Source organism: Lynx canadensis, chromosome A3 (assembly GCF_007474595.2).
Source record: "Lynx canadensis isolate LIC74 chromosome A3, mLynCan4.pri.v2, whole genome shotgun sequence".
NCBI classification, from domain to species: domain Eukaryota; kingdom Metazoa; phylum Chordata; class Mammalia; order Carnivora; family Felidae; genus Lynx; species Lynx canadensis.
In genome coordinates this window covers 29,631,568-29,655,674 of record NC_044305.1, presented here as the reverse complement: position 1 = coordinate 29,655,674, position 24,107 = coordinate 29,631,568, and the positions used below count along the sequence as shown (strand labels likewise).

At 40.9% G+C, this 24,107-nt stretch overlaps 1 protein-coding gene across 1 annotated transcript in view; it reads left to right on the top strand.

Moving 5' to 3' along the window:
- CA3H20orf194 (chromosome A3 C20orf194 homolog) overlaps window positions 1-24,107 on the top strand; it is a 130,060-nt gene that overhangs the window by 16,619 nt on the left and 89,334 nt on the right. Inside the window, 6 exon segments of the mRNA XM_030311772.1 lie at window positions 747-826; window positions 4,032-4,151; window positions 7,796-7,920; window positions 8,801-8,897; window positions 9,766-9,872; window positions 16,217-16,294. Coding sequence (XP_030167632.1) covers window positions 747-826; window positions 4,032-4,151; window positions 7,796-7,920; window positions 8,801-8,897; window positions 9,766-9,872; window positions 16,217-16,294 — 607 coding nt within the window.

Genomic DNA, 24,107 nt, shown 5'->3' with positions numbered 1-24,107 from the left:
ATGAATAGTAGAGGCACATCCTGAACCTGGGGGTGACAGGGAGAGACCTAGTGAAAGGATCAGTTTGATCCTTGATCACGTGATCAGTCTTGAACAGAATCAGTCTTGAGCACCTTTTTCTGGGACTACTAGGAAGGAGGAGAGGTTGGTATGGAGAGCATGGAGTCCTTAGAAGTGATATTAATGTCTGGGAGTGCCTCTCCTTATACTTTGGGAGGAGGGGATATCCCTAAGTCCACGGGAATAGACTTGCACAGAAACGGGAACAAGTACCCTTTGCTAACATTCTCTTTGGGGGTAGTTGTGATGGTGAATCAGAGCTTCATTTAGGTCCTTAAACCAAATTTTTGGTTTTAACTGTTTTTCATTTTTGTTTTTGGCAAACCAATGAGGACCACAGTTAGGGCAGATCAGTGTGGTAACTCTTCTTTGATAATCCTCAAAAATGAGAAGTCATTGGAGGGCCCTCGGTCAGCTGCTGAGTCCCAGTCCAGCGTTGGCTCCATCCTCTGGTGAGCCACAGAGCCGTGGACTCTCCAGTTTGTAATCAACAGTTCAGATTTAGGCTTCAGACACATTCTGCATAATCTCTTCCAGAAAACAGAAGAGAAGGGAGTACTTCCCAGGTCATGTCACAGTTCTGATACCAAAACCAGGCAAGGGCCAGTTTCCATCCCTAGCGTCATTCCTTTTCCTCATGCCTTCATGCGCTGGCACTCAGGAGCTTGTTTCTGTTCTTGTTGCAGCTGCAGCCGACTCCGCCAGGTTCAGAGCATCTTGACCCAGAGCAGCAAGTCTCAACCCGATGGGATCCTCTGCATCCTAGGTCAGTGCTTTTAACAAGCTGGGGCGGGGCGCCTGGGTGGCGCAGTCGGTTAAGCGTCCGACTTCAGCCAGGTCACGATCTCGCGGTCCGTGAGTTCGAGCCCCGCGTCGGGCTCTGGGCTGATGGCTCAGAGCCTGGAGCCTGCTTCCGATTCTGTGTCTCCCTCTCTCTCTGCCCCTCCCCCGTTCATGCTCTGTCTCTCTCTGTCCCAAAAATAAATAAACGTTGAAAAAAAAAAATTAAAAAAAAAAACAAGCTGGGGCAACTGGGCTTCTGTTCAAGGAAGATATTAATAATAGTGTCATTGTGAGATAAGCTTGGGTTAGTGTCCTTCTTCCAGCTCTTGTTCCCTTGAAATCTGTTGCTGTTTTAATGAGGTCAGGTGAGATATCAGTGGGATAAGGACCCACAACCATGAGGCAGGCACTTTGTGCAGGTTATCTCATTTCCCCTCACAGCAACCTTAAAAGGGAGCAGTGTAGTCCCCTTTTTTATAGAGGGGGATACTGAGACTCAAGGAGATGGAACAGACTTGCCCAGGACCATAGAGTAGCAGAATTGGACACTTATTTGTTCTTTAAGTTTTTTTTATTATGAAAATGCATCATATAATTTAAAAATTAAGACAATCCTCAAATGAAAATGAACTGAGCTTCCCAACCAACCAGATACCCAGTTTCACTCCCCAGAGATAACATTGTCAATTGTATCTTTTTTTAACACAAATGGAAACATTTTGTTTATACTGTAATTAACCTAATTTTTAAATTTTCACTTGACGATATATTTTGGAGATTTTTCTATATCAGATTGATCTTCTTTGTCTCATTTTCACTTATATCCATTGAATCATGGGATTGGAATTGTTAGGTTTGGTGGTTTGTCCATCTACCACCGCAGTTTCTTTCCTAGAAGCAAACTGCCATTAGTTTGTTGTTTGTCTCTCCTCATATATTCTGTGCATAATTTTGTATTTTCACTTAACAGCACTTGCCTTTAGCCTTATGAGAGGTAGTGTGCAGAGTAGTTAAAAACATGCACTCTGGAGCCAGGTAGATTTGGGGTTTGAATCCTGGCTCCACTACTAAGCCCAGAGGTTGGCAAGTCTCTATAAAGACACACTTGTGGTGGACCTGGAATTCCTGCCAGAGGTTTCAAATGCTTAAACAACATTCATTGGATCCCCTCTCTAGCTGCAGCCCTCAAAAGGGTGGGGGCTGCCTTTGCCATGAATTTACCTACGAATAAAACCACCTGTTTGTTACTGTATTTATGCTCTTATTTCATTTGGCTTCTGTGTCTCTCCCTTTGACATACCATCCCATCAAAGTTTTGTTTGTTTAGCACTTATGTGCTTTCTGGCACTATAAGGTACTCTAGACTTATTTTGTGTATTTCCTCCTCCAGTCCTAGAATCAGCCATTTCTCCAGGGAGCACTGGGGTTTCTTTTATTGGAGAATGGTATTAGAAACCAAGATCTGGGCTTTGGATACACTCTCATTACTAGATGTCACTGCTGCTAAGCCCTGGCAGCTGACAGAGTAACAAGATACATATGTGTACATTAAATGCAAATGTTACGTACCCATATTAAGCTAAACATGCATTCATATTAATGTCTCCAGCCTAACCAATTACCACATAGATTTTTCTAGCTTCCCCCTTTTGTTTACCTGTAAACTCCTACTTCATCAGTGAGAAACTTGGCACCCATCGTCCACCATCAGTTTACTTAATTCTAGTATACATATTCAGCAACATCAGAATTGTTAACCTATAATACCCCATGAGAAACAACATTATCAGCTTAAGCACAGTGCCTACATATAGTTTCATTTGCCTTTAATTTTACATAGTCTTTTTCATGTTAACAGTTTATGTGGCTGGAATCCTTAGAGGTAGACATGCTGAAGCTAGGTCTGCCCAGGGGCGCCTGGGTGGCTCCGTCGGTTAAGTGCCGGCTTCGGCTTCGGCTCAGGTCATGATCTCACGGTTTGTGAGTTCAAGTCCCGCATTGGGCTCTGTGTTGACAGCTCAGAGCCTGGAGCCTGCTTCGGATTCTGTGACTCCTTCTCTCTGCCCCTCCCCTCCTCGTGCTCTGTCTCTCTCTGTCTCTCAAAAATAAATAAACATTGAAGCTAGGTCTGCACAGCCCATGTTTGTTTTTAACTCTGTAGCCCTTTAAATGTTGGGCTGTAGATAGCAGTCCATTCTGACTTTGATTCTTTTTCACCCCTCCCTTGGCTGAAGCGTTGAATGAGATAAACAAGGGAGGGCTGTTCTCTTATAATCTCAACTGAGATGGGAGTTCTCTTACATTAGAAGTCCTCTGCCACAAGCAGTCCTGGGCCCCTCTGGTATAAATGACCGTTACTTTCTACCTTTCACTTGTCCCTTGTCCAGATGACCATTGACAGTCTTCTTTTCCAGGCTCCAGCCATGTTTCTATTCTTGGAGGTCTCTCTGCTGTAACTCCTTCCTCAGTCTCAACTAGACAGCTACTGCCTTGCCTGTGAGACATTCCTCTTGCCCAGAGCCATAGCTCTGGGCTTTCATAGATACTCAGGAACCAGGCAGTAGCGAAGGCAGTGTTGTTTAATTTCCTTTTGTCTCTGATCCAGCCCCACTAGACTGTAAGCGTCTTGAGGGCCGTTTGCAGTCATGTTCACCACACATTCCAGCATCCAGCACAGTGTAGACCTTGAGCCTGATAAATATTTGTGAAATGATAGGTGTCTGTGGTTCCATTCACTTGTCCTCTTTTTCACTTCTTTTAATTCTTTTCAAACCACCTTAATCTGTCTTTATTTGATACCCCATTTTTTGTTAAAGCTCTCTTTGGAAAGTGAATATTTTCTATCCCCCTATTCCAGCTGAACAGTATTCCACAGTATTTAACCAGCCACCAAAGGACCTAGACCATATTTTCTGCTTCATTCTATACTCAAAAATTGCCTTTTGGAAATTAATAGCTTCAATAATGTATATGGTTTAATTGTCTCAACTATATAGATCTTGAAATCCAAGTAAGAGTACTTGATGCTTCTTTCATAGGGTTGTTCAGTTTGGTTCCTGGCACAAAACTGGTATGAGCTTCTGCCTTTAACCTAACCATCAGGGTTTTGCTGAGCAGGGACAAATTACTGGGACTTATTTGCTTCCCATAGTACAGTACCACTGATCAGAGCCTTCTTTGCCTTGCAGGAATCGATAGCAGGTACAATGAAGGCTGCAGAGAGCTGGCAAATTATCTTCTGTTTGGTTTGTACAATCAGAATGCAAGTGATTTTGAGAAAACAGGGTTTTCTGAAGAAGTTCTAGATGGTAAGTATATATAGTAGTAAGTAGTGTGCTCCTGTTGGTCACCTGCTGGTTGATACAAGACTGGTGACCAGTAGTTTTCAGAATATGTTTAATGGGTAAATTAGTTTTAGGGGGAAAATACATATCAGTTTGGTTTTATATGTTCTTGGCAAAGCACTAGTTTTCCTCTGAATTGCCCACTGCCTCTGTGTGCTGGGAGGTTCAGATTATGTGCTGTTGTCCTGTGAAAGCACATTCACTTGTGGGTAACGGATGAGCCTGCAGGCTACTCCTACAAGGAAGACTTCATGTGGATCTTCAGCTTAGGAACAAAGGCTCTTTGTCTTGCTCCGTCTTTGGGAATTGTTTTCTGTGTGACTTTAATTCATGACGATGCCCATGACTACAATGGAGGCTTTCTGCTTACATTCCCCTTTCTTTAGCTCTGAGACACTCTCCCTGTGTTGATGCTGTTGTGGGCTGATGCCCAGGAGCTGTCTCTTATATCACATACTTAGCATCATGACTTGTTTGCCAGATGGATCAGGAGACACAGGAATAGACAAATCAAACTGGACAAGAGACAGGCAGCTCTTGTGAAGCAGCTGGGGAGTGCATGAAAGCAAACATCTGATATGAAAGTAATCTTGCAGTGGATGTAGTGCAGTGGTTTTAAAGTGGGGGCAGTTTTGGGGCACCTGGGTGGCTCAGTCAGTTAAGTGTCTGGACTCTTGGTTTTGACTCAGATTATTATTTTGTGGTTCATGAGTTTGAGCCCCCCATTGGCTCTGTGCTGACAGTGCGGACCCTGCTTAGGATCCTCTATCTCACCCTCCCTCTGCCCCTCCTGTCTGCATGCTGTCTCTCTCTCTCTTGCTCTCAAATTAAACTTTCAAAAAAAATTATAAAGTGGAAGCAGTTTTATTCCCCAAGGGACATTTGGCAATATCTGAAGACATTTTCAGTTGTCCCAGCTATTGTTGATGAACTGATGTTCAGTGACTGCTGAACATCTACAATGCACAGGACAGCCTTCCACAACAAAGAATGATCTGGTCTGAACTGTCGATAGTACCAAGGTTACAGAACCCTGGTCTACTGTTGGTGAAAATTCTTCTGTGGTAAAATCCTTAATAGTGTGTATCCTTATAGATTGATTAAAGATTTCCTTTTTATTAGGAAGTGCAGACAGAGCAGGCTTCACTTCCATTAAATTTCTTTCAATTTGGGGCACCTAGGTGGCTCAGTCGGTTAAGCGTTCAGTTCTTGATTTTGGCCCAGGTCATGATCTCATGGTTTGTGAGTTCCAGCCCCATGTGGGGCTCTGTGGTGACAGTGTAGAGTGGGCTTTGGATTCTCTCTCTGCCCCTCCCCTGCTCCTCCTCTCTCTCTCAAAATAAAGAAATAAAATTGAAAAAATAATTTCTTTTAATTCAAATTTAGTTTCAGATTTTGATTTTTGAAAATGTTTCTTCATGCTGGACAGCATCTACTGGTTTAGAAAGAATTCATCTTGGCAGCTCATTTAGAGTTATAAAAAGACAGGTACTCATATCAGCCATACATTTCACTGAAGCCAAGGTTGCTAAGGACAGTATGGTACTGAACTTAAGGAAAGTTTAAATCCTCAAAGGTGTGCTTTTTTGTTTATCATTGTCTTTATCCTGTCACCTGGCACAATGGGTATTTATGAAATGAGCATTTTCTTTGAAAGAATTCTTTGAAGAAAAATAAATCATTAATGAATTAAAAGTGAATTAGTAACTTCATGTTTTAAATTCTAGTAATTGGCAAACTGAGGTCACTGGATTTAAGCATCTACATTTTTTTTTTTGAAGTTTAATTTTTTAAAAGTTTATTTATTTATTTTGAGAGAGAGAGCACACAAGCAGGGGTGGGATAGAGAGAGAGGGAGAGAGAGAGAATCCCAAGCAGGCTCTCCACTGTCAGTGCAGTGGGGCTCAAACCCACCAACCAGATCATGATCTGAGCTAAAATCAAGAGTCGGACACTCAACCGACTGAGCCACCCAGGTGCCCCTACTTTCTTTCTTTTTTTTTTTTTTTTAAATTAAGTAGGCTCCATACCCATCATGGGGCTTGAACTCATGACTCTGAGATCGAGCGTTCCATGCTCTGTTGACTGAGCCAGCCAGGTACCCCTGTGCATCTACATTTTGATCTCTGTGAGAGGAAAAGAGGCCAACATGAAGGATTTATTAAAAAACAAAAGCAAAAATTTTTAATGACATCAGAGTCCTATGAGATTCTGAAAATGCTTAATTAGGCTTAGTAGCGGTTGCATTATTTCTTTTATTGGATCCTAATTCCTTGTGGAGTGTTACACGTTAGTGTAGTGCACAGTCTTAGGAAACCCTCAGGCTCTCCAGGTGATGTCAGTCTCTCTTCAGCACACGTTCTACAAGTAATTCAGGGCAAGGCTCTTATTAGAGGGCCTGTGTGAAGAGGACCAACAGGGTGAGAGGGTACCCTTTTCCCATCTCTTGCCACCTTTTGACTTTGGTGCTTAACTAAGAGTCAGCAGTGAATATGCTGCACCATACTGCATTCCCTAGGATACCTGGGTCTGGTCAGGTGTGGAGCACAGAGTGATTTTTGAAAAATCAAAGGCCAGCACCCTGGAGCTTTATTTCAAGAGGCCACCCATTGGTGTCATCAGCTGCAGTCAGTATTCATCGGGCTTAGGTTTTTGTAGAATATTGGCTGTCACACTGTGTTACTGTGTTGGCATTGTCCTAAACCTGCTGCTTCAGGTGTTCCCTGCCCCCACGCTTCTCTCACTTCCAGCCACCTCCTGCAGCAACTTCCCTCGCATCATCTTGTTAGAGAGATGCCTGAGATGGCTCTGAGGAGCCATGCAGTGAGCTCTGCTTTTCTTTTGGAAGTATGACTGCTTTCTCAGTCTTCAGACTGCTTTAATATTCCTGCCCCATTCCATGGCTCTTCTGTTAATTTACCTAAATTTATTCGCACTCTTGGAATTGTTTTATTTATTTGACCCAGCAACATCCGTGATTACCCCTTAAGTCTGTGAGCTGCTGATCTATTTATAGCAGCTTTGTCCACTTGCCTCTACTTCCTTCCTCCCAGCTTTTCCTGTGTACAAAGTTCACCCCAGTACATAGTAATGCTTCCCAGAGCTGAACAGTGACATCCTCAGGCCCATGATTGCCTTGAGTCAACAGCCAAGGGCTTTAGACACTGATGTCTGCAGGAAAACCATCACTGGCCATAGTTGGTGATATTTCCTGCCTCAGTGGTAGGCTGTGGCACATCCATTTGGTGTTTATCTCTGCAGCAAAACACCCAGCTAAGTCTGATACCATAGATGTGACTGTGTTGAACTTTGCAAAAGCAGAACACTTTGAAGGCTGTTCTTTTGACTTATTCTGTGCCTGCATTGTCATAACCAGAGGGCCACAATGATTGGAGCATCGCATGGGAACTAGAAAATCCTTGCTGTCCACACGTGAGTGTTCCACAGTCACTTTGAGGCACGTTGTGTACTTAAAGAATTTTTAGTTTAGAGTTTTGTTACCTTTTCTCTGAAATAGTTTTTTAATGGTTTTATTAATTAGGTGGACAGAAAATGTGCAAAAGAAATGCCTTTGACAATCTTGTGTTTTAAATTTGTTTTCCTTACAGATGTAATTATATTGGTAAAATCAGATAGTGTCCATCTGTACTGTAATCCTGTAAACTATCGCTATCTCTTACCCTATGTGGCACATTGGAGAAATCTGCATTTCCATTGCATGACCGAAAATGAGGTAAGGAGAAAAGATAGAACAGGCACTTAGAGACACTCTAAGGATATTCTTCAAAAAAAGTGTAGATCTGGACCAGGAGGCCCCTTAAAAAAATCACTTTGCAGGATGTGGTTACACAAAAAAAGTTACTTGTTTTAGTGGAACTTCTCATAATTCATTATGAGGCTACCTTCTAGATAAATTGTATGCCTGACAGAGACAAAAAGGACTCTTCAGATTGGGACCTAGTCGTAGGCTTGTGACCCTAGCTTCCCGTCCTACTTGTTCATCACCAGCCTGAGCCCATTCTCTCAGAGGACTAGTGCCACGGACTGCCTCAGGAGAGTTTGATAAGCTTTGTGACATTTCTGTGTTTGGATTTCTTGGTATTTGTTTTTGGGTTCTTTTCAAGTGTTTGGCTGGAAATCAAATTGGGACTTGAGATTTAGGATTTCATAGAAATTGTGACCTGATGTGGGTTAAAAACTCTTCTTTCTTTTTTTTTTTTTAATGTTAAAGATGTTTGTTATAAATTGTAAGCAATCACTAAAATAACACAACAGACTTCTAATACAAGAAGAAAAATAGAATGGAATCGCAAAATATACTGATGTACAGTTGGCCCTTAAACAACATGGGAAGCACCCTTCTTTCCATGTGAGCGTTTGGGGAATTTTGGAGGCAAATGTTATCTCTTGCATTTAGGTATCTGATCTATTTTGAGTTGGTTTTTATGTGTGGTGTAAGGCAACACAAGAAGCTGGCTTTGGAAACACCCTCTTGGGTGCAGTCCTCTATAAATGTCATTTGCCATAACTCTGATTGATAAAATACCGAGGAAATAGGGGATTTTGCATGATGTCACCTCAGAGCCTGTTTTCCTTTCAATTTCCCTCTTTAGTATGAAGATGAGGAAGCTGCAGAAGAATTTAAAATTGCCAGCTTTGTGGACATGGTTCGAGACTGTAGTAGAATTGGCATTCCTTACAGCTCCCAAGGTGAGTATCTGACAGCAAGCCCTATTAGAACTTTGCTTGGATGTTGTGTGAATCCAGTGTTTCTACCTCCCCCTTCCATTGGAGGCATTCACCTGGGAAACCCATTGATCTATTTTTACTAAAGGCAGAGGATCAAACAGAATGAAATTTGGGGATTTTTCTGTGCAAGCTGGTTACTTATAACTGTAGTTTCTAAAAAAACACAGCAGGCCATCTATTCAGAAGGAAGAACTGATAAGGGATTTACCACAGTTGCCGTCTAGCTGTGCCATTTGCTACTGTATGTAGAGGGTAGCTGTGGAGCCTCTTGGTAATAAGAAATAGTAGCTGTTAAAAATATGCTGACAGAGAGGCTGAAAAATGTGTAAAAATAAAGGAAAAAGTCAACACATTTAGCAGTACTTATATCTTATTTTTTTCTTAAACTTTGCACATTGGAGCTATTGCTGCAAGAAAGGAAAATTTTTGATTTGGTAATTTTCCCTTAAGGAAGTTGATTGGCTATGTTTCTTAAGGGTGGGAAGAGCCGATTTTGGGTCTGTTAATAATTATATCTGCTAAGTGATGCAAGTCAGATGTAATAGGCCACTATTTATTCATTAACTTACTTGCTTACTTAGGAAACCAGAGTGTGCTATACTATAGAGAAATCTGAATTTATGTAGCTTGTTATGGTTTGCATTTTCTTTGACTTTCATTTTTAATTTCTAGTTTTAATATCTAAGCATTTTATCTGTTTTACTTTTATTCTGCTAAATGTGACCGTAATGAACTTGTGAGAGATGCCTGGGTAACCACTTAAGATCAGGTTTAGACTGTTATATCCAGGATGGTATTTGATACATGTTGTTGTATTTGATTCCTCTAGGTCACTTGCAGATATTTGATATGTTTGTAGTAGAGAAGTGGCCAATTGTACAGGCCTTTGCACTTGAGGGCATTGGAGGGGATGGATTTTTTACCATGAAATATGAGGTATGTATGAAAGACAGTATGCCTGGCTTTTATCTGCAACCTGCAATCTTTATGAAGGACCCCCACATTGTGATTTTGCATCATTATAACACTGAAAAGCTAATAGTGACCTCTCAAGAGTATGGAGCAAGTTAAAAGACTTGAAATGGAAAATAGTTGTTGTTTAAAGCTGGTCCCCAAACAGAACTCATATGTCCTTTCTTCTAGGAGTTTCTCTCTGTCCTCCTTTCTCTCTTTTTCCCATTCTGATACCATTGTTCTGCTAGTCTACTCTTGTAGCATCCTAGGCTGAATCCTCTTACAGCTTTTTTTTTTTTTTTTTTTGTCCTATGTTATACATTTTCCACACACCCCTGTTCATGTATCCACCTGCCCTTGGTCTCTGGACTGGAAGCTCCTTGAGAACAAAAATAGTCTTTTCATTGTTGTGGTTTGTATCTCAGAAATTCATATAACTTGAGAACTATTCAAGAGCAATGAAAAGGACAGTGCAAAATTTTGTCTAAGTACAATATACTAGAGGAATAAAAGGGTTATCTTTTGTGTTAAGAACAGTATCTTTTATTTCAATATTTCTTTTATCTAGGAGATGACCCATAAATATTTGTTAAGTGAATTGATGAATGAGTCTGGGAGAGGGGGTCATCCAGAGTGCATATTAAGGAGGATGGCCTGGTAGGTTAGCAGCATCCCCAGAAGCATCCACAGGCCTCTAAAGGATCCTCAGTGAGATGACCTGCCCCCAGCACAGAAATAGGGAGTGAGTATTGACATGCTCAGAATGGGGACATACTATTGGGCATAGAGTAAGTGGGACCTTTGGAAGCATGACCCAGGGCTAATTGCTACCCCTCCTTTCCAAGAAGTAGCAGAATCCCTAGGAAGTGAGTGGGTGCTTGCCTGGTAGACTCCCTGATATGGAAAAAACATGGGCTATAGGGTTGAAGAGAAGCACACCACTTGACTCCCACTTTTCCTGCTCCAGAACTGTAGTATTCTCACATTGACTACAACAGCAGAAGTTATTAGTAAACAAGGCTGTGGAAGCTGCTCCTGCTAGGAAGTAATGCTCTCTAATTTAGAAGAGTAAGGGCTTGAAGGGGGCAAGCCATAGGAGGTAGAGAGGAAGCTTAAAATTTTTAGCAATAATGCTAATATTTATTTTTAATTAATTGTATAAACTGGGCATTTATAGTGTCTCCTATATGCCAGGCACTGTTCTAAGCACTTCATATGAGTTGACTGTAATTCTTACAAAAGAACCCTCTGAAGTAGGTACTATTAGTTCCTATTCTACAGAGAGGTTAAATGAATTTCCCAAAAGCACAGAGCTAGTAGCTGGTGAGGGGCAGGGGTGGGGCCAAATCCAGAGGGTCTGGCTTCAGAGCCTGTGCTCCTAAGCCCTGTGCTGTGGGTAGATTAGCATGAAAAAGCAGTACACTAGGAGGTCGCAGGGTTCTTGCAGACCACATGTGGCAGGCCTTTCTGGCTCCTGCCTTGAGGAGCATTACACTGTGCAGACACATCCAAAAGGCACAAAATCCCCTTCTAAAAAACCTTTACGAGGTAATGTAGATCTTTTCTGTAGGGTGGAAGAAACCACACACAGCATGTAGTCGGGCTACTATAAGTCTTCTCTCAAGATCCCTTTCTCCAGATTCTTCCCTTCTTTGTAGTTGCTAATTGTCATTCTCTCCAATACTTTTCCTGTTGTTGTCCATCTCGTTCTCTCCCCTACCCCCACCCCAGTTCTCTTCCTTATCGGCCTTTAGGATATGGAGCAGTACTCCACTCTGAGTCACATACCTAAGGCCTGATAACTGTCTGAGCCAGAAATACTTCTGCATCTTTTGAAGGTCAAGAGAAGGAGAACTACGGACACTAGAAACTTAATTTTATTAAAAATTTTGTTTTGTTGTATGTCCACACCCAGAACAAAGTCATTAACCAAGAGGTTGCTATGTCCCTGATGTAGTAGGTGCCAGCATGAGAGAGGAAACCAGATCCACATAACTTATACTTGGCATTTAGGCTGGATCAAACTCAGTTATGAGATAGAGAACTCTTCCTGGGAAGCAGCACAGGGAAGTTCCTCTGCTGGGGCTTTCCCTGCCTTTGGCTTCCTCCTTAACTCTCCAGCTGCTGGAGCTGTGACCTAGTAAAGGAAATTTACATCAGCTAGCTCCCAAGGAGAGGATTCTAATAGCAAACTTCTGAATAATGAGAGTAACCATAGAACAAACATTCATTTACCTTTTTATGGACAAACAGAAGATGTTCGTATTGAAAGGTGGAATGAAACTTACGAATAAGATTCAACAAAATATAGGAAGGAAACCATAGCATATCAGATGCAGAGATAAGTGTGCTTTTTAAAAACGGTTTCTCCAGGAAATAAAATAAAAATGAGAAAAAAGATGATCTCTTTTGTACCTGTTAAGAATGGGTAAATTGTAAAGAGACGCCTGGGTGGCTCAGTTGGTTAAGCGTCTGACTTCTAATTTCCACTCAGGTCATGATCTCAAAGTTTGGTGAGTTCAAGCCCCATGTTGGGCTCTGTACTGACTCTGCAGAGCCTGCTGGGGATTCTCTCTCTCTCTCTCTCTCTCTCTCTCTCTCTGTCTCTGTCTCTCTGCCTTTCCCCTGCTCATACTCTGTCTCTCTCAAAATAAACTTTAAAAATTAAAAAAGAAAAAAAGAATGGAATTTGTAAAAAGAGAAATGATAGGTAGGACACACAGAATTAAAAAGGGAGATGGATGACATGAGGAAATGTTATGTCTCAAAATTAATAGTAGAGTTAACGTTTGCATTTAAAATTAGAAATTTAATTCAGCACCCTTAAAAAATCAAATCAGTTGACACTTGAAAAGCTGTTCCAGATTACAGAGAAAGGGGCCAAATATATTAAATCAGTCTATTGGGATTTAGAATGTAAGGGAGTAGGGATCCTGAATAACCACCTGCTGGCTGTCTGCTCTCCCTAAAAAAACTTTCTGGTAGTTGACCAGCTCTGCTGAAAGCATGAAGCTTCCAATTAGCCTTTCCATTTTGAAATAAAAACAGGCAACCAAAGATCACCAGACATTTGCTTTAAATACCTGTAACTTTAAAGGAAAAGATCAAGATTTTTTTTTTTAAAGACATTGGATAAGACCCAAAGATAATTAAGATATAGAGGAAAATTTAAGACCTAAAACTCCACTTCGGATGCCCAGACAAGATTTGGTGACCATAGAACAAGTGTTATGTTGTCATAAATTAACATGACGAAAATAAGAGCTCTGGGAAATTATAATTAATAAAATTAATAGAGGGGCTGGGAGGTAAAGTTAGGAAATTTTCTAAAAATGTAAAATTTAAAAATCAAGGAGACAGAATATATGAGATAAAAATGAAAAGACATAGAGAACTGTTCCAAGAAGTCTGATATACAAGTTGGAGTTGCAGAAAGTTAGAGCAGAGGTATCAGGAGGGAGAAAATTTTTTTAAAAGAATAAACAATTTCCAGTGATAAAGAGAATACAACTTTTAAATTAAATGACTTAAATATAAATGAAGAAGAAAAAACCTTAAATCTATCTATGCCTTTTTTGAACACTAAGAATAAAAGAATATCACAGCTTCCAGAAGAAAAAAATAAATCACCTACATAAGACAATAGGAACCAGATTTCTCTCCTTCCCAAAACAACCCAACCTAACCAAACCAAAAGAACAAACAAGAAACAAAATATGTTTTCAAGACACTAGACATCAGACACTGAGAAATAGTGATTCCCTGAGAAATAGAAATAAACAAGGTCAGGGGCACCTAGATGGCTCAGTCGGTTCAGCGAGCAACTCTTGATTTCAGCTCGGGTCATGATCTCATGGTTCATGAGCTTGAGCCCCTCATCAGGCTCTGTGCTGGCTGTGCAGAGCCTGCTTGGGATTCTCTTTCTTCCTCTCTTTGCCCCTCCCCTGCTCGAGCTCTTTCTCTCTCTCTCAAGATAAATAAACATTAAAAAAAAAAAAAAAAAAAAAGGCAAGCACAGCCCCATGATTTCGCTAGCTTAGTAATTTGAGAAAAATTTTCAGTCCATGGCATTGGGAGGGGGATACCCATGTGAATCCTAGTGTATTTCCTGAGTTGAGAAGATGCAGTGAAGAGTCTGGTAAGAGAGCAGCTAGAGTACTAAAAAGGAAAATGCCCAGAGAGAGAACACCAAAGATCTGCCAAGATTTCCCTGCCCCTCCCCCCATCCCAAGTATTCAAGAGTATTGATCAATTCATCCATGTGTCAGGTAACTACCAAAGGCAAGAGTTAAACAAAAGACATCTGGGGGTGCCTGGGTGACTCAGTCTGTTAAGTGACTGACTTCGGCTCAGGTCATGATCTCACGGTTTGTGAGTTTGAGCCCCGCATCGGGCTCTGTGCTGACAGCTCAGAGCCTGGAGCCTGCTTCTGATTCTGTGTCTCCCTCTCTCTCTGCCCCTCCCCCATTCATGCTCTGTCTTTCTCTGTCTCAGAAATAAATAAACATTAAAAAAAAAAAAAAAAAAAGACATCTGAAAAGTAATCCAGAACAGTGCCTGATACATGCTAAGGGCTGGGAACAGTTAGACTGGAAAAACACATAATTCAAAGGGCACTGAGTAGAGTCCTCAGAAGGGTTTTGTCTCAGTAATGGGGAATAGTCACTCCTAAACTGAGCACTGCTCTAGACCTCCTAAAAATTCATAAAAGCAAGATCTAAAGGGATCAAACTGTTTCCAAGTAACTTAACTGCATTCCAGAACAAAGCACAAGAATATTTATAGGAATACAAAAATACGTAGTCTCCAACAAGGTGAAATTCACAATGTCTAGCATCCAAAGATTATCCGCTTTACAAAGAAGTGGGAAAACATGACTGATAATAAGGTAATCATTCAAAATTGACCTAGAAGTGACAGAAATGTTAGAATTAGCAAAGAACATTAAAGTAGTTATTCTAACTGTATTTCATATTTTCAAGAAGCTAGGAGGAAAATTGAACTTGTTGAACAGAGAGAGAAAATTTTCAAAAGACCCAAATTGAGCTTCTGGAGGTGAAAACTACATTGTCTGAGATGGGAGAGTTTTTAACAATAGATTAGACACTGCAGAAGAAAAGATTAGTGAATTTGAAGCTATAGCAGTAGAAACTATCAAGGTAAAGCATGGAGAGAGTGAAGAGTCCAAAAGAATGGAAAGAGCATTAATGAGCTGTCAGTCAGGCCTGAGGACAGAATAAAGACATTTTAAAACTAAAAAAATTTTGCCTTCTGAAAAGATATTGGAGGGGCACCTGGGTGGCTCAGTTGGTTGAGCGTCCGACTCTTGATTTCAGCTCAGCTCACGGTTCATGAGATTGAGCCCTGTGTTGGGCTCTGCCATGACAATAGAGAACCTGCTTGGGATTCTGTCTGCCCTTCCCCGCCCCTCAAAAATAAATAAATAAATATTTTTAAAAAAGCTATTTGAGGATGTACTCCAGTAAACAAGTGAGTTAATCAAGAAAGAGAAAAGTAAGCCCTGGAACCAAATCCATCATCTGAAAGCTTCAGGATGATAGCAAAGAGAACTCTCAAAGCAAAAGTTGTAGTTGCACAGCAAGCTTACATAACAGCCAGACCAGAATGAGGTAAGAAAAAGAATTATTAGATTATCTGATATGTTTAAGCCATTGGTTATCAGTCAAGATGATTTTGTTGCCGCTTCCCCAACATCCCACCTCTGAAACATTTTACAGTGTTTGGAATTACTTTTGGATTGTCTGGGGGTAGCAGTGTTACAGGCATCTAGTGAGTAAAAGCCAGCGATGCTGCTAAGCCTTCTACAATGCATAGGGAAGTGCCTCACAGAAATCAAATAGTGATAGAAGCATGTTATATCAAAATTTGGAGGTAACTACCAGAAAGAAAATGTTAAAAGACTTGTGAGTGATTGCCTCTGTGACAGTGGAGGTTTGGAGAAAGATTGGAGTAGGCGATTCACATGTTTTATTCTAAGCCTTTAGTACTATTTGATTTTTTTTAAACCATGAGCATGTATTATTTTAATTAAAAAACTTAAGCAAAGGCAAATAAATGTGTGTATGTACATACATATATATGTACTCATCATTGAAGATAGTCAAAAGATGTACCAAAGTTTCTGTAACGTTAGTTTCCTTGAGTTGGATAGCATTTATTAATATGTATTGGTTCTAATATAATTGATAAAAGTTTGATTTATTAGTCTAATCACTTAGTTTTCACCAAGATAGTCATTTCTGATAAATCTGATTGTTGTAGTGATATTGACTCAGTTATTTCAATGTTTTTGCCCTATGTTGCAGCTGCAGGATGTGAGTTTGAATCTATGGAATGTCTACAGCAAGATGGATCCTATGTCTCTGGAGAGTTTGCTTTCAGAAGTAAGGAGCCTAACTATATATTTAACTTATAAATATTACAGCCAGCTCACTTATCCACTAACAGTATTTGAAGAAATGCAAGAGATATTTTTGTCTGAACAGTTTCTTCCCAGATTGTTATCTTGAACTCCTTGGGAGTAGAAGTGGACCTGGAAAAGTGATACTGCCTCTTTTGCTGTGAGGAAACCTCACCTGAGGCGAAGCCAAAGCTGCCTACCAGGGTTTATATTTCCACCTAAAGACATTCTCTCGGTTGGGCTGGACTTTAGAAAAACAATACAGAGGATGTCTTTTTGTATTCTTTCTCTGTGACAAAAAGAAAGCAAAGATGGGGTTTGGCTTAAACAAATTAAGAATTAGAGCAGAGGTCAGCACATGTAGGCTTTGTGTGCCCTCCATCTCTGTTAGAACCACTCGGCGGTGCTATTGTAGCCTGAGAGCACCCGTGGACAGTGCTTAAATGAATGGGGGTGTCTGTGTTCCAAGGAGACTTTATTTACAAAAATATGTGGCCTGCCCACAAGCCATAACTTGTTGATTCCTGGATTAGAGGGTCGGGCATTAACTGTTCATCTGAACTTGGAAGAAAACATGAAGTTGGGTGGAACACTTTGCAGTGAGGAGCAACGGATAAAACAAGTATCCTTGCTGTGGTGAAGCAGCTCAGCAGTATCTCTCAGTGGCCATGGCTAGATATACATAGAAGAAGAACAGCGTGTAGCCTTTTAATTAATTTAGTTATATTATTAAAACCCAATGAGGGGCGCCTGGGTGGCGCAGTCGGTTAAGCGTCCGACTTCAGCCAGGTCACGATCTCGTGGTCCGTGAGTTCGAGCCCCGCGTCAGGCTCTGGGCTGACTGCTCAGAGCCTGGAGCCTGTTTCCGATTCTGTGTCTCCCTCTCTCTCTGCCCCTCCCCCGTTCATGCTCTGTCTCTCTCTGTCCCAAAAATAAATAAACGTTGAAAAAAAAAAATTTAAAAAAAAAAAACCCAATGAAAATAACAAAAATGAAAACTATAGACTAGTCTCACTTATCCATGTTGATGCCTGTATTTTAAGTAAAATATTAGCAAATAGAATCCAGTACCATGTCAGAGTATTCCCTGATGAAATAGAGCTTAACAAGGGTACAATATTTAGTTTAGTGTCAGGAAACCTATTAGTGTAATCACTATACTAATTTTTCTCCTTGGAACGATTTGTGATGATTCCATAGGTGTCTAAAAGGCATTTGATAAAATTGAACAGCCATTCTGTTTAAACATTTCTAATTAAACAAATATAAAAGAAAAATAAAACCTGAACTTTTTATCCTTTGAAGAGACCTAATCATCATCATCATCATCAATCCATTGCTAGCCTAATTATGGAAAAAAGTGAAAATGCAAAAACATGTAACATAAGAATGCAAAAATGATAAAGAAAATTTAACCACAAAGAAAGAGAGATAAGTAGTTTAGGAGTTTCTACAACTGTCTGAGACCCTTACCCAACTTGCCTGCAGTCATTTGAATGTGAGGATGCCATTGTTCACACATGGAGGCTAAATGTAGCATTGTAGTTTGGAGAACATTGGAAGCATCTCTGGATGCCCATTGAGAGGGACCACACAGAAGGACGTTTTTAAGTTTGTTTATTTATTTTGAGGTGTAGGGTCGGGGGGAGAGGGAGAGCAGAGAATCCCAAGTAGGCTCTGCACTGTCAGCATGGAGCCTGAGGTGGGGCTTGAACTTATGAACCATGAGATCATGACCTGAGCCAAAATCCAGAGTCTGGGGCACCTGGGTGGTTCAGTCAGTTGAGCCTCCAACTTCAGCTCAGGTCGTCTCACAGTTCTTGAGTTGGAGCCCCACATCGGGCTCCATGCTGACAGTGCAGAGCCTGCTTCAGATCCTCTGTCCTCCTCCACTTGTACTCACTCTCTGTCTCTCTCTCTCTCTGTCTCTCTCTCAAAAATAAACATTAAAAAAAAAAAATCAAGAGTCAGCTGTTTAATCAACTGAGCCCCCCAGACACCCCAGAAGGATATTTAAAAAAAATTTTTTTTTCTTTAACATTTATTATTGAGAGAGAGACACACACACAGCATGAACAGGGGAGGGGTAGAGAGGGAGAGACACAGAATCTGAAGTAGGCTCCAGGCTCTGAGCTGTCAGCACAGAGCCTGATGCGGGGCTCGAACTCACAAACTGCAAGATCATGACCTGAGCTAAAGTCGATCGCTTAACCCACTGAGCCACCCTGGTGCCCCCCAGAAGGATATTTTTAATTGCACCTGAACAGATGATGACATTTTTGGCTGAAGAAGCAGTAGTGGTAATCACCATGGACTATAGACCAGGTCCTTCCCTGGTTTTCTGACTTCCCATGAGCAAAGTCTGCTGAAGTTCAGACCCTACCCTCAAAATATTTTAATTTAGTAATTAACAAATGCACAAATGCACTCAGACCCAGACTCTGATCAATTGTAGATCAAAATTCCTTGGATCCCTATTTTAATGACCTGATAAAAGAAAAGATATACTTTTGTAAAGGTAAATATTACCTGCTTCAGTTTTTACTGTTCTTTTATCACAAAATGGCTGGCATGTGGTAAAAAAAAAAAAAATTAGAAGAAAATTTTATTGTTAATCAAGAAACAGTCAAGAGAGGGCACCTGACTGGCTCAGTCGATAAAGCATGCAATTCTTGATCTCAGGGTTTTGAGTTCAAGCCCTGCACTGGGTGTAGAGATTACTTAAAAATAAAATCTTAGGGGTGCCTGGGTGGCTCAGTTGGTTAAGCATCCAATTTCGGTTCAGGTCATGATCTCATGGTTCATGAGTTCGAGCCCTGCATTGGGCTCTGTGCTGACAGCTCAGAGCCTGGAGCCTACTTTAGATCCTGTGTCTCTGTCTCTGCCCCTCCCCAACTCGTGCTCTCTTTCTCTCTCTCTCTGTCTCTCAAAAATAAACATTATTAAAAATTTTTAAAAATAAAATCTTCAAAAAAAAAAAAACCAGTCAAGAGAATTAGATCCAGATATTGAAATTAACTAATGGAGAATTTTAAGTAGCTAATAAAAATGCTGAAGAATCAGGGCTGCCTGAGTGGCTCAGTCAGTTAAGTGTCCAGCTTCAGCTCAGGTCATGATCCTGCGGTTCGTGAGTTTGAGCCCTACGTCAGGGTCTGTGCTGACAGCTCAGTGTCTGGAGCCTTCTTTGGATTCTGTGTCTCCCTCTCTCTCTGCCCCTCCCCCGCTCATGCTCTGTCTCTCTCTCTCTCTCTCTCTCTCTCTCTCTCTCTCTCTCTCTGAAGGATGAATAAATATTAAAATAAATGCTGAAGAATCTGAACAAAAAGAGAACAGCATATATGAAAAGATGAGAAATTTCAGCAGAGACTTGAAAAGTAGAAAAAGAACTAAATGGAAATGCTAGAAATGAAAATACTATATCTAAAATGAAGAATTCATTAGATTGTCTTAACAGCAGCCTAGATACAAATGAAGAAGTGTTCTATGAATTAAAGATATATCAAAGGCAATTTCTCAACTGAAGGACAAAGAGAAGAGCAGCAAGGGGAGTAGAACAGAGCATCCAGTACCTGTCAAACAATGTCAGATGATCTAACATAGTATAGTTAGAATCCCAAAAGGAGAGTAGAGAGAAAATGCAGCAGGAAATCTGAGTTGATACTGTCCAAGAACTTTCCAAATTGATAAAATCAGTCCACAAATCCATGAAGCTCATTGAACCCCAAGTGGGATAGAAACTACTATAGATATGTATAAAAATGACAATAAATTTGTACAGGGATCTCTTGTGGTGAGTTTACAAATGTGCTTAATAAAATTCAAATTCAACAACCAAAAGTATTTAAAAATGCTATTCCTGTCTTTGAGTCTCTAGAAAATCACTGAAAAGGGTGTGATCCTTACCTATATTACTTTTTAAAAATTTGCCTTATTCCCCCTTCTCTCAGCTATTTCATAGCTTCCAAACTTCTCTGAAACCCTCTTTTCTCTCCACCATCCAAATACTTTTTCTGCTCATATTTATTTTCCCCTTTGCCAAGATTGTAATCTTAAGCCAGGGTTGACATCTGGGCTTTAATTTCCATTGGCCAATCATTGCTGGCAGCTCTTTGATGGCCAGAGAACATACAGCTCTATGCTTCCTGGTCAGATCCCACAGATCTCAAGAGGAAGAGTGCATACTCCTCTGCGAAGTGTATTTTTTTCTTTCATTATTTTTTCCATGAAATATTCTTTTTTCTTTTAAAGGTTTTTTGTTTTTTGGTTTTTTTGAGATAGAGGGAACCAGCGGAGAAGGGGCAGAGAGAGAGAAGGACAGAGGATCCTAAGCAGGCTCTGCGCTGACAGCAGAGAGCCCAAGGCAGGGCTCAAACTCACGAACTATGAGATCATGGTCTGAGCCAAAGTCGGACGCTTAACCGACTGAGCCACCCAGACACCCCTCCATGAAATATTCTTTACAGATGAACTGCACCAGTTCTCACAAATACACTAATTAAACTATAAGGAGGTGCTACTTTTTCATCTACGAAAATGCTAGAAATTTCTAAAAGACTAGATTGAGTTGCCACTTGTCAGAGTAAGAGTGAGGCCTTCAACGGAATAGGTGAAATGCCTGTCTTGAGTGAACATTTGGCATCCCTATCCAGCAATTTCTTTTTTTTTCTTTTTAATTTTTTTAACATTTATTTATTTTTGAGAGACAGAGAGAGACAGAGCGTGAGCAGGGGAGGGGCAGAGAGAGAGGGAGACACAGAATCTGAGGCAGACTCCAGGCTCCAAGCTGTCAGCACCAGAGCCCTGTGTGGGACTTGAACTCACGAATCGCGAGATCGTGACCTAGGCCGAAGTCGGATGCTTAACCAACTGAGCTACCCAGGTGCCCCCAACATTTTCTTTTTTATTTTTTTAAATGTTTGCTTATTTTTGAAAGAGCGTGCTGCACAAGCGGGGGAGGGGCAGAGAAAGAGGCGGCAGAGAATCTGAAGCAACTCCATGCTGACAGTGGAGAGCCTAATGCAGGGCTTGAATTCATGAACTGTGAGATCATGACCTGAGCAGAAGTTGGACATTCAACTGACTGAGCCACCCAGGTGCCCCCCAGCAATTTCTATTTAGTAATTTATCCTAAGAAATTAAAGATGTCACTGAAGAATGTTCACTTGAAGTATTGTTTATAAAAACTGTAGCAAAGTAAATGTCCAACAATAGGAATTTGGTTAAATAAAACTATTCAGGGGGCACCTGGGTAGCTGTCAGTTGAGCAGCCGGCCCTTAATTTCAGCTTTGGTCATGATCTCACAGTTCATGGGATCGAGCCCCACATCTGGCTCTGTGCTGACAGTGCTTGGGGTACTCTTTCTCCCTCTCTCTCAAAATAAATAAACTTTAAAAAAAAAATTCTTTTTCTCCCTCTCCGCCCCTCTCCCCAGCACGCATTCTCTAAAAAAATAAAAAATCTCAGTGGCCCATTATACTGTCATTTGAAATGATGTTTTAGAATTGGATTTGATATAGGGGTGCCTGGGTGGCTCAGTCAGTTGACCGTCTAACTTTGGCTTAGGTCATGATCTCATGGTCCTTGAGTTCAAGCCCCATGTTGGGCTCTGTGCTGACAGCTTCGAGCCTGGAGCCTGCTTCAGATTCTGTGTCTGCCTCTCTCCACCCCTCACTCACACTCTGTCTCTTTCTCTCTCTGTTCCTCCCCTGCTCGTGCTCTGTCTGTCTCCCTCTCTCTCAAAAATAAACAAACACTAAAAAATTTTTTTAAAAATTGAATTTGATATAGAAAGATGTTCAAAATATATTTAGCAAAAAAGTAAAAGGTATTCCATCTTTGTAAAGTTTGTATGTGTGTGTCTTAGAAACTTTAGGTGATAGTCTTATTGGTCACTTGTTTTCATTTTCCCATTTTTATTGCATTGTGTAATTCATAAAAATACTTTTAAATATTTAAATTGAGCTTTTTTTCCCTCTTGGTCAGTCAGTATAGTGCCTTTGAGTTTTTTTTTGTTTTTGTTTTTTTTTTTTTTTTTGCTTGTTGATTTATTAAATACATAGTCCTTGATCCCTGCTATTTCTTGGATACTGTGCTTATGCTAAAGTCACAGAAATAGGTAGACCTGGCTCCCGCTCATACTATTTAATGGGCTCTTAGGCCAATAATAACAGCATACTTTGGTAACTGCTATAATTGCAGTGGAACATAAAGGGTAAGGAAAATCATTCTTCCTGGAATTGCTTCCCAGAGCATGTGTGGTGATCAGAGATTTTCCAGACCAAGGAGGAGGCGGTATGAGCATTCTAGCCACAGGGAAGGAACCTGTCTGAGCCCCAGAATCATCTCCTTTTCAACATTGAGAGAAGTTATTCAAATGTGGCTGCTGTCCCCTTGCCTAGTCCTTAAGCCAGCTCAGTTTACCGGTGGTGCCATGGATATGGACTTTGAGCCACCAGAGAGCAGGATGCCAGCGTAGGGCCAAGAGTTCTGACTAAAGTTCAGCATCTTTTGCCACCAGCCAAGAACGAAGGCACACTGACACAGTCTCAGCATTTTCTGACCTTTGCTGCGTATCTGACCTTGATATCTATCTGGGCCTGTCTTCTGGATTTGACTTCAAAGAGTCTGAGCAGATAAACTTTCCCTTCTTCCACATCAAATGCAACTGACCATTTCTACCTACATACACAGTATCCATTGGAAAAGTTGGAGAATACTGTGCTGGAAAAAACAGGCTCTGGGTATCTCCTGCCTAGATATATTTCCACTTCTGCTCCTCTTTAGTATTCCATCCTTAGGTAGATCACTTTACTCTGAAGTGTCTCAGTCTCCTCATCTTTATAGTGAGCATAGAGAAATATAAGGATGTTAGGGTGTTTTAAGACTCTGTGTGTGTGTGTGTGTGTGTGTGTGTGTGTGTGCGCGCGCGTGCATTTATGTGGGCATTTCATGTATAATGCTAGTTATTTTTAATATGAGAATTCATTGCATCTTTCATTTCACTCCTAGCATGGAGCTGAAAGCAGTATTTAATGATTCATTCTATCTTATTCTGTAATTAGTACTAACACACCTGGCTCCCTCGGGGAAATTTTTTGGAACAGAGTGCCCCATCTTTTTTCGTGTATTCTCTAAAACACATAGACTATCTTGGACCCTGGATCAGGGGCACTGATTGGACCTGATAGCAGCAGGTCAGGATCCCAAACTCAGGAGGTCTGGTTTACTGGGCCAAGGCACAGAGGTGGTAGGGTAGGACAGTCTGACCCAGATAATTGTAGATTTCCAGTTACAAATAGGCACATATTTGGGGTTGCCTGGGTGGCATAGTCGGTTAAGCATCAGACTCTTGATCTCGGCTCAGGTCATGATCTCGCAGTTCCTAAGTTGGAGCCCCTCACTGGGCTCTGAGCTGATGGCGCAGGGCCTGCTTGGGATTCTGTCTCTCCTTCTTTCGGCCCTTCCCCCACTTGTGGTCGAACTTGCTCTCTCTCAAAATAAACAAACTTAAAAAAAAATATATGCACATATTTTGTGTATATATATGTATGTATATATATATATATATATATATATATAATACGTCTGTAAAAATAGAATGAGAACATTTTCCAAAATGTTTTTCCTTTTAATTTTTTTTAATGTTTATTCCTTTTTTGAGAGAGAGAGAGAGAGAGAGAGAGAAAATATGCGAGTGGGGGAGGGGCAAAGAGAGAAGGAGACAGATTTTGAAGCAGGCTCCAGGCTCTGAGCTGTCAGGACAGAGGGCTCGAACTCATGAGCTGTGAGATCATGA